We start from the raw sequence: 18,688 nt of genomic DNA on the forward strand, positions 1-18,688 counted from the left end.
TTGTTCCAGCATCCCCGACAGGTTGGGCTTGGTCACCCATCTCAACATGCCAATGGAAGAATGAGAGACTTCCTTAATATGGGCACACAGAGTAGATGGAGGGTCCACTGACCTCAAGTTCACCTTTACGGTACTGACATGAGATTTTAGTTTAAATAGAGTCAGAACTAGAGGAAGTGGATTGGGTAAGCACAATTAACTATCCCTGGTCAATGTGTGGTTCTGTCTGATTTTAGTCCGTCATTTTCTTGGCTCTTCCCAGCCCTGCTAGGTAGCCTGAAAGAATCTTTATTGCTAGAATGAACAAGGTAGTTCTTAGGATATGAGCATGCCTGCTCCGCGTAAGGCCTTTTCTGATCTGATGGATAATTACTAGTGATGGATTCGTGTGCGTGCGCACATGTGCACACGCACGTGTATTTCCTGACGGGCTATGATCATTATAACAGGCAATAACAGGCAACTCAAGAGGAAAGGTTAGAAATATCTCTGTGCTTTCATGCAAAGTAAAGGAGACAGACAGACACAAAAGCCAGGCTAGATGTTGCCTATTGCCCTACTTTTCGATTCCTCTTGGACCCAATTTGGAACTCAATGATTTTTAGCAGAAGCATAATCTAAGTACCTGTTTCAACGAAACACAGGATTGTCTCGGAGCTGCTCATTCACAAGCTAGTTCCTAAAGCAAGGCCCCAAGTGGGAGTTCACTTAGCACCAACCATCCCAGGGAGCTTCTCCCTTGCAGGACTCTGGAAAACACTCATTCTACTCTATAAAACGTGAGAAATGTGTTTTTCCCCAAAAGCAAAAGTGAGTGAGTGCAGGCAGAGCTGTGTGATGGGTGTGTGTGTGTGTGTGTGTGTGTGTGTGTGTGTGTGTGTGTGTGATCTTCAACAGCACACGGGGCTGGATGGGCCAAGCAGTGGACATTGATTGGCCTTCACTCAGAGGTCAAAGAGCCTTTGATCAGGTTCATATCATAGTTCTTTAAAATATAAAGATGGTGGGGGATGGAGAAATGACTGAGTGGTTAAGAGCACTGGCTGGTCTCCCAGAGGACTCTAATTCAATTCCCAGCACTCACACTTGTCTGTAACTCCAGTTTTGGGAGATCTGACAACCTCAAACAGCCAAATGTGCAGGCTGTGTCAAATAAAAATAAATTGTAAAATATAAATGGTGGTTTAGGCCCTCGTGAGACCTCATGGCTGCCATCCTTTCTTGGCATAGTCTCTCTCACCTGGCATGAGAGGGTGGGGATTTTTCCTGAACTAAGGCTTCTTGCAAAGACAGGCTCCTCTGTTTCCTATTTGGTCCCATGATCCTGGCCCTTGCTAGAATGACTTCAGTGTATAATATTAGATCCTCACTGGGGTTTGACTCTGGGCAGTCCCATCTCCCTATATGCTCTGTTCCCAGATATCCAGATTAGTCTCATGCTCTGTAGTGTATACTTTAGTGCAATTTGCTAAGGAGGCTTTGAAATGAGCGGTAGAACCAGAGCAAGAAACTGTATCACCTCGTCAGGTACATACTATGATTGGTTCCAAAAAATCTGGGACAGCATGGAGAACAGTGTCTATCTACTGGAGGTGATAGTTGAACGGCTCCAGAAAGCAGCGGAACCATCAGGAGGTTTACAGAGACAGGGTCTGTAGTCCAGACTGACCTTGAACTCCCTGTGTGGTAGGAGATGTCCTTATTTCTTACTGTCCCACCTTTACTTCCTGAGTGTTTAATACAGGCATACACAATCATATCTGGTTTTATATGACACTAGGGATCAACCAGGGCTCTGTGCATGCTATGCAATTACATTAGCAACTGTGCTACATTCCCAACTCCAAATTGGACTATATCCTAAAGGCCCAACTGTGGCATAGCAGATTAACTCAGGTGCCTCTGAGAGAACTGTTTCCTAAGGTACAGCCTGGGGTCCCCACCCACAGGATATTCAATCACAGGCGAGCACTCCTGATATTCTACCCTGTCTTTGGGACCAGAGGTGGGGTGTTGGTGAGCTATGATCCTACAATCTGAGCCTCAGATACTGATGCCACCACCTCTCCCTGTGCATTTGGTGCCTAAGAAAAGGCTAGGAAAGGATAATTTTATCCTGGAGCCCTTATCAGTCTCTCTATGCTTGGAAAATTGTTTCCCCAAGTTTGCTTTTGATTTGGCTAAGCATTAGGGTTCCTCTGATCCTCGGAGGGCCTGAGAAGCACTGCACGCAGCATGATGTAAAGCAAAGGGCTAGGCTTCATGCTGGGTATCCAGCACTGGGCAGACTTGCAGCATATGTTGCCTCTTGAACTCACATGTACAGGTACTGTTGGTATATTTCTATGGTTCGGGTTCTCATGAGAACAGTCTTTGAACACCTACAGACATATACATATGTACATATATGTACATAATACACACATGTGCACACACATATACACATGTACGTATATGTACACATATACATATGTACATATATGTACACATATACATATACACACATGTAGATATATGTACACACATGTGCACACATATACATATGTACATATATGTACACACATACACATACGCATATGTAGATATATATGTACACACATACACATATGTATATAAACACACACACACACACACACACACACACATTTCCTGTATAACACCTTCTAGAACCCTCAGGGTTTGATTTTTGGCAGCAGACTTCTGAGTCTGAGGATGATGTACACATATACATATATACACATGTAGATATATGTACACATATACACGTATGTATAAACACACACACATATTTCCTGTATAACACCTTCTAGGACCTCAGGGTTTGTTTTTTTAGCAGCAGACTTCTGAGTCTGAGGATGACTGCACTTGCCCTCTATGAAACCTCAGAAGTATGGTGATTGGCTGCCTCACTGCCTCTTTTGCAAGGTAGGCTACTGGTAGCATTTCATGAGAAGGATCTGAGTGAAAGGAAATGATGCTTGCAGCAAGAAGGCTTCCAGTATCTTCCAAAACCTGGCTCACCACTGTAACAGCAAGCGTGTTCAAACTCTAAGCAAGGAGACAGTCTGAGAAATGAAGTCTGATAAGGCTCGGCTAAAAAGGAGAAGACAGAAAAGAGGGACAGACGGTGGGAGGAGCCACAGGTTCCTCTCAGGGTTGCTGGCTGTCCACTGTTCTGTGAGCTCTGGGTGTCATCACGGAAGCCTGCAGCACTCTCTCGACCTCCTCCTCTTGCCCTCCCATTTCCCCCTCCCTCATTGACATGACTTTTCAGGCAATAAACCGGCATTGAGCACCAACATGAGGCCAGTCCTGTGTGAGGCACTGAAGGTGTGTAAATGGGTAAGAGCCGTCTCCAAGTGTTTTCCAATTACAGGGTTCCAACTTGACTGCTGAGGGTTCACTGAAGGTTCTTCCACATCCCAAAGCCGTGCGGTGGCCCAGATCCGTGACCTAGAATAGAGTTGTTAATGCCTTATTGGCACTTTCTTGCTCCCCCCTGGGGTCTTGGATAGGAAACTGTTTCTTGTTTGTCGATGAGGACAGTGCCCACGAACCATGGAACTTTCCACAAACACTTTAGAGTGAAGAGGCCTCAGACAGAGCATGTCTGTCTGAAGCCCAGCCCTGCCTCAGGACCGCACAGTGAGTTTGCAGATACATCATGTCTGACCCGAAAGACTAATGACCGACTGCTGAGGAAGGTAATTCTCTTATTGCCACGGGTAACTCTTGTACTGAAGTAATAGCAGCCATATGGTATCTTATTAAGAAGAATCTAGGGTAAGGAAGTTCCCACTGACTCTTCTAAACACAAACCGTAGCAGCGGATGATGGGCTGACAATAAGCAAAAGCACCCACTTCCATCACTGAGAGAAGGAGGAGGAGGCAAGGAAGAGAAAGAGATAAGAGGACACACTCAGGGGCACGAGAAAGGGAGATACAGGGAAGACGGGCACCCTGACCCACACTAGTTCAGCTGTGGATTCCTGACCACACACAAGAAGCTGAGGAAATTAGAGGACATGTCAGGTCATAGGACCCAAAATGGACATGTCTAATGTGTTTATAAATATGTGAACGAAGTTTTATGTCTACTAGATCAAATAATAAAACAGGGAGGGAGGGGAAAATGGAGGGAGGAAGGAGGGGGGATGGTGGAAGGTGGAAGGGAGATGCTCAAGGGCACCAGAAGGAGAGATACAGAGGAAGACGGGCACCTTGACCCACACTGAGTTCAGCTGTGGATTCCTGACCGCACACTCAAGAAACTGAGAAAATTCGAGGACATGTCAGGTCATAGGACCCAAAATGGACATGTCAAATGTGTTTATAAATATGTGAATAAGATTTTATGTCCACTAAATTAAATAATAAAACAGGGGAGGAAGAGGGAGGAAGGAGGCAGGGAGGGAGGGAGGGAGAGAGAGAGAGAGAACAGATAGAACAGACAGAGCAGAGAGAACACACACACAGAGAACATTACACACACACACACACATGAGAGAAAGAGAGAGAGAGAGAGAGAGAGAGAGAGAGAGAGAGAGAGAGAATATATATAGATATGTGGATGGCCTGCTTGTGTTAGATGTCTCCTGCTCTGTCTAGGATTCCAGTTCAGAGTCCTTCAGCAATGTGGTGGAGTTGGGGTTATGTGCATGTGCATTTCAGTGGTCTACCTTTACTCCTCATGCAAGGTGACATTTTTCCCACCTTAGGGAAAGTGACCTCTAGCCCTAGCCTCTCCCTGTCTACCTGACTCCAAATGTCCCCTAACTGACTCCAGCCACCCTGAGACAAAGCCAAGCTTCCATTTTCCTTTTCCTGAGTCTTCCTATGTCTTTCTAACACTTTATTAAAGATTCACCATCCCCCTTTAACCTAATCTAGCTCTTTTACTTCACACTCTCAGTATTTCACCTGGAGATAATCACATGTGGGAGGTGTGCCTGGAGCTCACATAGTATAAATAGTATTTGTGGAGAAGCCACAGTGGACTCATGCACATTAAAATGATAGACTCTAGGTATGTGATTGGTAGGGATCACTGCCAGTGACTTACTTCTTCATGTCTGGCCAAGATATTTTCCGAATATGATCTCGTTTTATATTCATGGTGATCCTACAGAATGAGTGTTGTTTTATCGTCTCCATTTCACACATGAGGAGTCTGTGAGTGCCCAAAGCGTTATGTAGTGTCCCATCTCTGATGCTAACAGCCATCCTTATTTTAGGCACAGAGTCCTGGTCCAGCTGTCTCCTTATGTCTGCCCTGGCTTCACAGGTGTCTTCCTGGTCTTCAGGTTTCACCCAGAACTGTAACTCATGACAAAGTGTCTCTTGTTCAACAGTTTCCCTTAGTTTCAAAGGTCTACAAACATAACTCAGAGTCAGTGAGGCGTGAAGGCCTTCTCACACCAGCAATCTTGCTGAGGCATCGAACCGAGGTCCTGAACTTGAAGGCTTCAATTTCTACAGCTCGGCCCTGGGTTGACACCCCAGAGCCACCTTGTTCATAGATGAGGGAGTAAGGAGAGTCTGTGTCACCATCCTCCCAGGGACCATGTCTCCTGGTGACAGTGTGTAACCAACGTAAGGCTACAATAGTTAGAAGCAGCATCTGTTGAGATGTCCAAAACCTTCTTAAGGCTTGTGGTGCAGCTTTGTCTATAAACTCCGGGCTGCAGAGTGGAGCTGAGCCCCAGGACGGTGTTCTTCCCTCACCCCAGAACATTTGGTATTTTCTCAAAGTGGCCAGCATTGTCTTCCCATCAGGGAATATGACTGATGAGGCCCATCTAAGGCTATGTGTCTAAATGAAAGATGGACCTTGGTTTCATAGATGAGACACTGCATCATGCGAGGCACTCAACCAGAGAAATGGCCATGTTCATTTGGCTCTTCTACCTGGCCTGTTGTATGACTAGACAGGACAAGGTCTGGCACATAAGGAATAGGCAGAAAGGTGGAGGTTGGTCAGGATCCCGATCCCTTGTCCAAGGTGAATGGGCAGAGTCAGAGGGGTTTACGTTGAGATTTTCCTAGGAGTTATCGCAAACCCAAGGGCATAAGAGAGGAAAAGAAAGCCCGAAAGCCCAGGCAGTGTGTTCCTGGGAACTACACCATGCAAATCCACTATGGTTTCTACAGAGAGGGTCTCAGTTCTCAGTGAGAACTTGTGAGGAAGTGCGACCTTTAGAACCTACTCTTTCTGCAGAGGGAAGATGTGTCGTAAGAGGAGTTCAAGGCGTTTCACAGGGATGCATCAGCCTCTCAATTTTGGGACCGAGCAATTCATTTAGCAAATATTTCAATGCTTGTTGAAAAACAAGAACTTTCAAAGCATAAGGTTAAAAATTACAAATGAAGTAGTGTACCCCAGTAATCTGAGAGCTTGGAAGGTGAGGGTAGGGGAATTAGGAGTTCAAAACCATCCTTGACTCCATAGCAAGTTTGAGGCCACCCTGGGCTTACAGAACACCATGTCTCAAGAAAATCAACAAAAAGACAAAAGAAAAACCAGTAACCTATTTAGGTAAGGGATACACAAATGTATTCTGACAACGGAGCCATTTTATTAAAAAAAGCCTGACCTGCCAGTTCCTGAAGGGTATAAACATTGACTTCCAGAGGTATGAGAAGACATTGACCTTGAGTGAACTGCTAAAGAAAGGGGCTATAGAGAGGAACAGCAGCAGCAGCAGCGGCGGCAACAACAACCACAACGGCCACGATGCCACCTGTAGAACTTTATGAGGATGGCCGAGTAGGCGAGCCCCTTCCTCAGGTTTCTAAGGGGAAGGTGAATGGGGGAGTTCCTTCCACTTACAAAGAGCTGCATCTGTCTTCCCATCAGACCTTAGATACGGACTTGTGGTCAGCTATTATCACCTTGTGAAATGGATGTCGAACTATTTGGAAAGTGATTCCCTTGGTGCTTCTGTGAGATGTGAGCGTGGAGTGGCCGTATTTCTTCGGAGTTTGTTCTCTGTGTGCTCTGTGCTCCTGTCTCCTCAATGTGAGTTCTTTAAACAGCTCTCACTTCTCTTTCTTCCCCAAGTTCTTGAGAGTCGATCAAGACAAAGACAGAGACTGCAGCCTGGACTGCCCCAGCTCCCCTCAGAAGCCGCTCTGCGCCTCAGATGGGAGGACCTTCCTGTCTAGATGTGAGTTCCAGCGGGCCAAGTGCAAAGATCCCCAGCTGGAGATTGCCCACCGTGGGAACTGCAAAGGTGAGCCGCAGAGGCCATGGCCGGAAGATGGTGCCTATGTGGCAAGGGCATAGACAATTTACTTTCAAGCCTAGCAGCTTGAAACCTTCTGAATTGGCAACTATTTCTCAGAGTGTGTGAAGAGTCATTTTTATGAATCTTAAAGTAATACTTTTTGAGACAGTGCTTGATGTAGACTAGGTTAGCCAGGAACTTACTATGTAGCAAAGGCTGGCCTTGAACTTCTGATCTTTGTGCTTCCACTTCCAGAGTGCTGGGATTAAGGATGGGAACAAGAACTTGGGGTTTATGGTCAGCTGGGGACTAAATCCAGGGCCCCTTGCATGCTAGGCAAGAAACTTTACCAACTGAACCATCTAGCTGCAAAGCAGTCATTTTTACAAATTTCCTGATTTCCCCAAAGTGTTTCGTGTTGTCATAAAACAAATTTATCATAAGCACTTCAGGGTTGTTTGTTTTTGCCTCGAAGTGCTCTAAAATGATTATCAGCTCCTCTTTTTTTTTTTCCTGTGAGTGAGGTCAGTTTGATGTGGACGTTACCCTTGGACTTAATCAGTCTTCAGATTAGCAACTAGATCCAGAGTTACAGCTTAGAGCAAGTCTGGAAGAGCCTCGAACAGTAATGAAGGGTTCAGCTTAGCGGCAAGCACACAGTGCTTTCAAAGGGGATTTACTTTCTCTGAATCTCTGGGAAACAAGACCACACAGATTAAAACGGTCCTGAGAAGATGTGTGTTGATGAGCCATTATCTCTGACAATCCTCCCAGCTAAACAGCCCAACCACATTAACCGCCAGGGCCATGCCTCTGCCTTCAATTAACCCAGCTGCCAAGTTGTTTACTCTTTCTGTCAAAGTGCGGAGCTCTGCTGGGCAGCCCTGGGCCATTGTTACAGGTAATGCAGACAGACTGACCTTTAACTCAGAAGGCTCTCCCGCTGCCAAGAGCAAACGTCTCAGTCTCAAGAGCACACCTGCAATCCTATCACTTGGGAAGCTGAGGCAGGAGAATCCCAAGTTCAAAGCCTGTCTGGACTGCTTAGTGAGACCATGCCTCAAGGTAATTGAGAGGTGGAGAGGGAGTGGGAGGTAGCCCAGTGGTAGCCTGCTTGTCTAGAATGAATGGAGCCCCAGGTTTAGTACCTGGGGCTAGGGCTAGTGATGGTGAGTCATGATCATAATCCTAGTTCTTGGGAGGGTGAGCCTAGGAGAGCACTTTGAGTTCAAGGCCAATATGGCTATGCCGTGAGACCCTGACTTGGAAAAGCAAAACAAACAAGAACATAAACAACCCAATACTACAACAAAAATACTCAGTGTCACAGAAACCACGTAACCCAGTGGCCTTCCTTAGTGGTTATGAGGAAAAGGGGACACTTAGGTTAAATGCCACTTACTAATGACCTTCTTTGGCTCTAAACATCCATTCCTGTTTATTGGGAAAAAAAACCTAAAATAAATACCTTATTGACTCTCACCTACCTGATATTACATACACCATATTATTACTTTGTCCTATTGCTATTTGTCTCTAGATGTTTAATTTTTTTCAGAGAAGACAAGAGTTAGAAAAATCTAATTTTTATTTCTTGCGTAGCATCCATGTTGTAACACACATACCTCTGCAAACATGTTCACATGTCCCCAGGAACGGGCACTGACATTCCGTAGGGTCGATGACTCGGGTGAGTGGCTGCTTCTGTCTCCCCAAGAGACTCCTTAAACAGTGCTCTGTGGTCTCAGAAACGTTCCATTCAGCTCCACCCCGCAGTTTCTGAAGAGTGAGGTGGTACCACGTGGACACCACAGGAATCTGTGCTTCCTCACAGCACCCTGTAGCTTGAGAGTGAGCAGCCTACAAATTCAAATTCCAGTCCACGCTTGCAAATCCAACCACGGACCACTCTTCCCAGCATCTTCACACATTCAAATAGATGGTGTGGCTGAAAGAGTGTCCCTGGGTGTAATGGATCCCCTACAGGCATCGCACCAGAGGTTGAGGGCAGCAGATATGACAGCAGTCCACGCCTGGCCCCATGCCTGTCCCTCACAGATGTCTGTGCCATGAGAGCTGATCAAACACTCAAGGAAAAATTAGATGCGATCTTATGTCTTTGACTGTCGCTGTCTCAGCTATAGGCAACAGAAGGAAGAGGAATAAATGAGAACTTCTTTTAAATACCAGGATGTAACCCCTACAGAAGCTTCTAGAAGCAATTGCCTAGGAGGTCTTGGCTCTCAGAAACGGTCTCTGTGGGAAGCGGTGGTGGTCACGTGGCTCCACAAAGCTTGGCATCCTTTGTCCCTGCTTCCTGCCACATTTTCTTGGCTCGGCTGGGCATCCTGCTGATGGACCACAAGGAAGTGGTCAGACGGAGCAGCTGCTGCCATGGTTACTGAGGACCAGTAAAGACATGAGAAGTATGGTGTGGATCAGGGGACTTTATGACCTCAAGGGAAGAAAAAAATAACAGTGGAGTGCTCTCCTGTCCCTAGTGTGAGGTGTCTCCCCAGGGCTTGGACTTCCACTGTCTCTGGTCTCAATTTGATTTAATTGTGACAGGGGTCAGTTTGAAGGGGACAGAGATGTTCTCTCGGCGTGTTCTGGGTCATGGCTGTTTGCAGGCAGCCTCCGGTTCCTGGATAATTTTCTTGGTGGAATTCTCAACCCCTAATGGAGGAAATTTTATATCAAACACTTGAAACTTCTAAAAACACAATGGGGAAAGTCAGTCAAATGTGACACCTCTCCAAAACAAGCGTGACATACAGAGTAAGGGTTACCATAAAAACACCACAGACTCCAGCAGCGTTCTGTGTTGTGCTTCTGCAGGGCTGTAGTCAGCCCAGGCAGCAAATGCAGTCCTGGAGGAGAGGTTGCCCTCCATGCGTGTGGTCTTCAACCCAGGTGGACAGCACACACCTTTAGTACATTGGGGTACAGACGGGACCCCAAGAAGCTCTATCTTGCTCCCATCTGTGGTGGGTGAATTTTATCTGCTAGGGTATGTCTTCACCTACCTCACCCTGAGAGGAAAGAATTGACACAGGGGTGGGGTCTTTGCCTAGGTGACCTACACTACCAAACATTGCTTACCTGGTTTCTAACGTCAACTGGGTAACATCACCTCCCGCCTTGCATATCAACCATCGGAGAGATAGTTTATAGGAATGGATCCATGCCATGGAACCCAGGCACAGCGCTGGCTGCCACACAGCGAATCGTGGCTGACATGACAATATCTTCTTCCTTTTCCAAGACTACAAATGCTGTGAGCTGTACAAGAGTCATGTGCACCCTGCTTCCCGGAGCTGTAAAATGTTCAGCTACAGCTAGCCATCTCTATTTTGAGGCCATTTTTACATATTTTGTGGGTGACAGATTTGTGGGCCTGTCTCTTTTGCATGTGCTGGTTTGGAAACAACAATTAAGATATTTTATTTCACATTTAATTAAATAGGATTAAAATGTGCATGTCTCCCGTCACAATTTGACATTGACCCCAACTGGAGTTGCAGTGGTTTAGACTGGTGGATTTTTCTCGTGTTTTCATAGAAATTTGTGGAGTTGTGTTTTCGGAACTCGGCAAACATATTAATATTTTTTCTTTTGATCTGGAACCAGTACGGCTGCTTTTCTTTTCAACAAAATCTCTGGAACTGAATTAAAAAAAAAACAAAGGAAAAGAAAAGAAGAAAATAAAGGAAAAGGTCACATGCCAGGAAACCTTGGGATTATTTTGAGATTTCTGGGAACAAAACTATAATAGATTTCCAGAAACACCTCCCTTGAAGGTTTCTAGACCAAAAGCTCGAAGTAGACTCATGTGGAGAGTACAGATGTTTGGTTGGCAGCCCGGTCCTCCTGTGCCCGCCACTCACCAACACTGGGATCCCTGACATAGGAGAGCTCTAACACTGGCCACTGGGAGGCCTGAACTCACAGGGTGGTCTGACGCCATGATGAGAGTAAACAGTTGAACTCAGAGGTTGCTGAGTTCTCACGGTGACAGGATGGGCCACAGTGGCTCAGAACCATTATCTGACAGAGATTAAAAGTTGATTCTCCCGCTTCCCCCCCAAGCTCAGCTCCCCAGCTTTTGAGACCCTCAGACTAGGGAGCTCTGGGAGTCAGGACCTCTCTTCTATAGAGGAGTGGAGAATACATTTGTCTTCCATCTCCACGACCACATGAATGCCGGGTGTTCTCATCTGAGAAGATGAGAAGGTTTCTTCTTTCTAAAACACTTCTAACACATTTTCACTGATGGGCAACTAGCAAACTAGAAACTGCTCACAAGCTCCAACATCTGCCCATTTTCTGTACACAATCATTCATGGTCTCACCTTTAAAGACAATCCCGTGGGAGTGGTAAAGGAAGCATTGCGACTATGCTGCCTGCAGCTGCACGCAGGACTATGGTGACCCATGGGAAGAGCTTGGATGGTTCTGTTGGCTGCTTCAGTGAGGGGTGGATCTACCTGAGCTCCACGGAGGAAACCAGCTGTCCATGAGAGCTCTGTGTAGTGTGAGGGACACGCATGTGCACATACATGTGTGCAGGTGCGAGTATATGACTTCACACAGATGCAAGTGTGAGTGTGCACGCACACATATGAGCGTGCAGGTATGAGTGTGGGTGCACAGTGAGGGTGTGCTTGGCTTTGCTCCTGAGTGTACAAGGGTGTCTGTGGCTCTTCTCCATCCAGCATCTAACTGGCATGTCTTTTTTCCCATGGATACAGTCCTCAGAGAGAGCATTTCTGTCCCCCAGCCCTCCCTGCTTGTCCCTTACAGCAGCCCCACCTGCACCATGCTCAGCTTCCCTTGCTGCTGTGTCATCGTAGGCTTGAGAAGTCACCACAGGGACTTCGCCCCTTTCCCAGACAAGCCATAGCCAGAAACGCAAGCAAATGCTATGGGACACTAAGTTGGAAACGGCCCCTTCTGTTTGCTCCAGCTCAGCTGTGATCTCAGGGTGCAGCTTCCATGAGGAAGGAGCTCTTGTGTGTGGCATCAGCCGGCCTCTCCCTCTGGAGGGCTGGCAGTCAACCTTCACCATAAAGAAGCTGGGGATTGCATCATCATCCATTCTGACATGCCGGGAGGGAGGTGGGTTCCTGTGACAGGATGGTGATGGTCACACATCCCTTGTTTACACGCCATAGAAACGGCCTCTCACTTTAACACATGGAGTGACCCTCATTGCTTACCTTCATGTCCCTTTGCAATGCCAACTGTATGCCAGCACTTTCTATTTGTATGCCTTATGAGTTTAAGATGAAATTTTTGCCTCTGTTTCTCTAGTTCTATAATCACAGTTTTTCCGTTGTCATGGGAAGTTAAATGGACTTACTGTTCTGTTATTGTAAGTGCAGGGCGAGCTGTTTTAGCTGATTGCTAGAGAGAGCAGGGACCTGCTGGGAGAGGGTGCCCTGCTAGCCCTAGGTTCCCACCACAGCACATCATTGTACGGATGGGAAGTGTGCTTTCAATCTAAGGGTCACTGCAGAATCGTCTCTCTTTTTCAGAGTCTGGCCTTAAATTACAAGTGGGTAAAGTATTACAGCTTTGAAATGCAGCGTCTGTTTTTATTTGAGGCCATGAACATCAAAGGCAAGGCTCTCCTAGTCTGTCATTTCTGTGGCCACTACATGGAGCCCTAGGAAATAGTAGTGAAATCTGCTCTTGACCCCAGAGAGTTCACATGGCCTTTGCAGTACCCATGACGACTGAGTGACCCATAGACTTAAACCTGTGCCCTTGTCTGCCTGCTCTGCTCCATGTTCAAAGGTACTGAGACATTTATCCACCTCCAAGACGAGTTGGCTCTGTACAAGACACATGTTAAAGGCCACCCTGGCTGCTTCAGAATTATCTGGGAAGAAGAACCATAGTTGAGAAAAATCTTCCATCAGATTGCCTGTAGGCAGGTTTGTGGGGCATTTTCTTGATTAATAATTTCTTATGGGATGGCCCAGCCCATTGTGAGTGCTACCACCTTGGGCAGATGGACCTGGATTCCAAGCCAGGGTCAGCAAGCCAGTAAGCAGCATCCCTCCACGGCCTTTGCTTGAGTTTCTGCAACCAGGTTCCTGCTTCATTTCCTGCCCTGGCTTCCCCCAGTAAAATTATAACCCAAATAAACCCTTTGCTCTCCAGGTTACTCTTGCTCACGGTCTGCATCATAGTGATATAACGCACGCTAAGACAGAGGCACTATCTGTAGTTTGGCATGCAACATTGCGGCATGCGGCATGGGCGAGCAGAGCCCTGGCAGGAGGTTGGTCTCTAACTGCTCCTGCTGAACAGGGGTCCCTGAAGGAGGTGCCTACTGTGCATAGATACCACGAGCTGCTCAATCACACAAACCTGAAAATGCCCCCGACTGCCCCTCTTCACAGCTCCTTCTCACGAAGATTCCTTGATAGAAAACATCCGGCAAAGCAATCTCTTCCAATGACTGCTTGATTCTGTCCTGAGTGGTTTCTGCAAGATGGGAAATTGCTTTCTTCCCATTAAACACACACACACACACACACACACACACACACACACACAGACCTCCCCACTCCCCAACACACACGAGAAATCATCATAGCAAACCACTGCTAACTGTTTCTTCAATAACAGGCAACACCATTTCTGGGTTAATATAAATTTATACACAAACAATCCTGTGAACCCTCTGGGATCTACTTTACTTTTCAATTGAGATTGGAAAAAAGTCGTTTCCAAAATGTATTAGTATTAATCAAGAATTCATCGAAAACTTCTGTTTGGATATTGTTAGTGGCGCCCTGCTGCTTTATTTGTAAAAATCTTGGCTCTTTCAGGTCAGAGCAAAAGGTCTCCAAAATGTCTCATTTAATTTGCATCAAAGATTCTTTCTCTGTTCTAGTAAAAAGTAAATTATATACAATTAAGTGATAAATTATTAATAAATGTATTTAATTGGAATTTTCTTATGGGTATGTGTTGGTGAATGTATTTGTGTATGTGTGGTGTCTATCTGAGTATATGCTGTGTGTGTGTGTGTGTGTGTGTGTGTGTGTGTGTGTGTGTGTGTGCGCGTGCGTGTGTACAGAAGCCAGAAGAGACTGTTGGATCCCCTGGAGATGGAGTTATACATGATTATGAGCTGCCCAATGGGAACTGATCTTGGACCCTCCGAAAGAGCAGCCATACTTTTAAGTGCTGAGCTATCTCTCCAGTCCTAGTGAGAATACTAACATTGGAATTGCTAGCTAAATTGATTTTTCTTATGACATAGCTTTAAAAATACTGAGTCATGCTCCCTGAGGTGGCTATGGCAGTTTAAAAGGAGAGAAGACATAGCTATTGGGAAATGCACAGGGTAGCATCGTGGCCCTTGTCAGTGGGAAGTCAAGCAGTTCAGCCAGTGTGGACCCCCCCAGCCCCCAGCAACTATTCCAATGGTGACAGCCGACCCCTGTGTTAAACCACGAGGGCATGAAATAAGGCACTCAGAGCTGACCTGCAGATAATCTGTGAGGCACGTACATGGTGGTCAAAACATGGGGTCTGCCAGTGTTGGGCAGCAGGTGGTGAACCACAGGAAGCACTGCCCATGCTGCAGCTGGGGTGTGCCGTGAGACACCAAGGGCCTGTGGCTCTCCATACAACATGCCCAGAATAGGTCAATCCTTAGATGAAGAGAGGTGCCGGGGTAGAGGGTGTCTGTACTGGATGAGGGATTCTGTCAAGGGTGACAGCAGTGTGCTGGAGTTGGACAGGGTGGAGGCAGCAGAGGGCGGTGGTCATCCCACACCAGGACTGGAGGAAACACCACTGACCTGAACTGGAGACGGCTCAGAGGGGAGTTTTTATGTACTGTTCAGGGGTACCACACTAATACTTATTTTTCTTAGGTTTTGAGGATTTTTATATTCAAACAAAAGACCCAGAGTAAACTATCTCAATGAGGTCCTGAACAGGGAATTGTTTATTTTCTAAAGTACTTCGTATAAGCATAAAGAATAAAAGAACAGTAATATAAATTTAACACCAGTAAATGAAACTCTGCTGAAATAATACTTGTATTCTATTCTTTTAAAATCGACTGAAAATTTAGGTGTGGGAAAATATAATGCTCAAGGTGCGAAAGGTTTTCATTCCTTTGGTCTGGGTGGCTGTATGTATCAGGGGCATAATGGCTTAGTGTCCGAGGAGGAATAGAAGGAGATGTTGCCAGTTTGGAGTGTGGATCCCCCAAAGACCCTGCCTCTGGGGTGTCTCCCTGGTGGAGACCCTGGTCAGACTTGGCAGTAATGTATGGAGTGAGATGTGGCAGGCCGGTGGCTTGCCATCAGGAGATGATAGTTACCTGATACTTGGATTTCACAGATTTTATTCATTTGTTGCCATTGTCTCCTATGACACACTAGCCTGGGACACGCCATCCATGAACTTGGAATGAGTATCCCAGTATACAGATTTTCAAATTTGGAAATGGCTTGATCAAGGTGATGTGAAGGCTGTAGGGAACTATGAGCCAAGGACGAAACAAAATGTTGCTTGAAAAATTATGCTGTGCTTACGCTCTTCCGGGATGTTTTATGATGGCTCAAGTATTAGGAATGGCTTATGGGTCTATGTGTCCCCTAGCCTCTGGTCATTCAAAAAATAAGTAAAGAAGCCAGCAAATCCATGGTTTCTATTCAGCTAACACAGACTGCACTGAAACCACGTGTTGACCCAGAGATGGCTCACTCAGAAAAGTGACAGCTCATAATCATGAAGAGTTCAATTCCCAGGGCCCACATAAACAGCTGGCAACAACAGCATATGATCTGATCACAATCCCTGCTTTGGGGAGGCAAAGACAGGAGGAGGAGTCACCCATGTCCCCAGAGTCGCTGCGCTGAAGCTGGTGCATCTGGTCAGTACCCACAATGACAACATGGGCTGTAGCTCCCAGGAGTAACTGTGTAGAAAAGAGAAATGGATGGCTTGGGGTGACCTTTCTCTGGGAGGTAAGAGGCTGCAGTGTTCTTGATCTGGACGCTGCTTACTTCAACCGGGAGACAGGAATGCTGGCAACGGATTTGTCTCCAGGGTTAAATTCAGTGTGGTCAAACTGAAGGGTGGGACTTGCTGTGTTGTCCCCAGAGCACGGTGCACAGGGTGGCAGGCCTTACAATGCTTTGGTGTGTTTGATCCTTAGGACCTGTTACCCTCTCCCCAGCATGGCGAGTTGGGTCACAGTTAGTGTTAGACCCACACCCGAAGCCTCCTTGCTGGCATCTGAAACAAGCCAGGAACTCACCTGCCAGGGCCTGTCTGGCCAACAGAAAAGAAAGAACATTAGTATCCCTCTGTGAGGACTTAACTCATTCGTGCTCTGTACTCACGTGTGCAGATACATTTTCCCTAGAGAGAAATCAAATATACTTTAGATTTTTAAAACTGTATTACTTTATTTATATTTATTTGCATATCTATCTCTTTCTATATCTATCTCATTTATCTATGTACCATCTATGTATATATCTATATATTTATGTATTTATGTATCTACCTATGTATCCATCTATGTATCTATCTTTGTGTCTATGTATCTATCATCTCTTTCATATCTTTCTGTCTCTGTCTGTCTCTGTCTCTTTGTGTGTGTGTGTGTGTGTGTGTGTTTGTGTATTTGTATGAATATGTGCGGCACATGCTACAGTGCCCCTGTGGGGGTCAGAGGACAGTTTGTATTACAGGTTTTTTCCTAGGAGTTGAGCTTAGGTCACTGAGTTGTTGGCCTGTGCCGCTGAGCTATCTCACTGGCCCTCAATGTTCTTTCTGTGTTCGTGCGTGGAATTGAGCACAGGGCCTGATGCAGAGAGGCAGCACCTTACCACTGAGCTCCTTGCCCAGTCCGCTTGGTTGCTTTTGGACTTTACCATTTCTACCAGTCATCCAGTCCTCATGCTTCATATCACTAAATAAATCAGCTTCGTTTTTCTCATGAGCTGTGGCATGGTTAGCTTTTTATCACCACGTTTCTCTGATGGTTTGGTACAGACTGTGAGATCCTGGAGACTAAGATGCGGAGGAAAGAGGTGAGTCTTGACTCCCATAGAAGGTAGCCTCAGCCCCACTAGGTGTTGGGCTACTGTGGAGTATCAGGCCCCAGCACCTGCCTCTGATTTGAGTTGAGCTGTGTGTTCTGGCTTTCCATCTACGTCTAGGTGCATCTGGGGGCCCTAGCACAGCCTGCTTCTTGTTTTTAGGAAGCCAGACTTTCCCATTACCTCACAGACACCTTCAGGGGGCTATTCCTAGCCTCCATTTCCCTTCTATAAAGTGTGGGGAATGAGCCACACTCTTTCCAGCTCTTGTAGGAACAGAGGGGCACCTGCTGTGCTGGGCAGGACCCTTTAACCCCAGTGCTCTACTCTTCAACAGCTTGTGTTTGTCTCTTAGAATGTTATCTGATGTCTTCCCCTCCTGCCCTGTAACTGCTTTACCGTGGTCTCCCCACAGATGTGTCCAGGTGTGTGGCTGAGAGGAAGTACACCCAGGAGCAAGCCCGGAAGGAGTTCCAGCAAGTGTTCATCCCAGAATGCAACGACGACGGCACCTACAGTCAGGTGACTTGTCTTGCTTCGAGAGTCCAATCCTGGGCTATTGGGTTGAGGTGCCAGAGCTGGGGGTGAAAGGGAAGGAGCCAGAGCCATGGAGTGGGAAACAGTCATCTTGTTTCTGAGACGCCAACCTCAGGAGCCTCACAGCATGGTATGTGAGGGAGAGTTTAAGCCCTAGCTGGCTCAGGTGTCTGTACCACAGCCGTGGCCTCTGCATCCTTGTGCTGCATGAATACCGTATGAGGCAGCTCTCTCAGAAAAGCTCATTAACCCCAGTTAACTGGCCAAGCTCTGGGTCTGATTGTAGCTTAGCTCATTCATAAGCTCCATGATTCAGCCACTGAGTCCACAGTAGGATGCTGCCACATCAAGTCATGGCTTGCCTATGGTCATGCTGCTGGCCAAACTCTCTTAAAAATAGCTTGGTTCTAATTTGAGTCAGTCAGTGCTGCTACTGAGAGCTGTCTGCAGCATGCCACCAGTAGAGTAGGTTCTTGGGGGCGGGGGGAGGCAGCAAAAACATTCTGCTGTCAATACCTGTGATCTCATGTGACGTGCGGGGCCATGTGTCTCAGCATAGTCATGTGACATTTGGGAGAAGGGAGAAGGGATAGCATAGGGGAGGAGCTACACTGATGGATGTCCCCTACTCTGGTCAACTGAAAGTTAGAGGAAGGTACCTCGGGGAACTGAAAAGGTGATGTGGAAATACGTCATCACTGCTGGACAACTATCTCCTCCCCCTGCGTCAGCCATGGACTCACTGAGAAATATTAGGGACTGGCTTCGCCGTGTGTGAAGGGAGGGCCTTAGGTTCTCTGCAGCAGGGCCTGACCCTCACTGTTGTACAGTAAAGTATA

General features: G+C 46.6%; 1 protein-coding gene across 2 annotated transcripts in view; it reads left to right on the forward strand.

Annotated features, from left to right (window-relative positions):
* Window positions 1-18,688, forward strand: part of Smoc2 (SPARC related modular calcium binding 2) — a 129,326-nt gene that overhangs the window by 37,258 nt on the left and 73,380 nt on the right. For both annotated transcript variants that reach the window (XM_006227958.4, NM_001106215.2), the window contains exons 2-3: window positions 7,062-7,233; window positions 17,728-17,834. In XM_006227958.4, the coding sequence (XP_006228020.1) occupies window positions 7,062-7,233; window positions 17,728-17,834 (279 nt within the window). The remainder of the gene's footprint in view (window positions 1-7,061; window positions 7,234-17,727; window positions 17,835-18,688) is intronic.

This window comes from Rattus norvegicus, chromosome 1 (assembly GCF_036323735.1).
Source record: "Rattus norvegicus strain BN/NHsdMcwi chromosome 1, GRCr8, whole genome shotgun sequence".
Taxonomy (NCBI): Eukaryota; Metazoa; Chordata; class Mammalia; order Rodentia; family Muridae; genus Rattus; species Rattus norvegicus.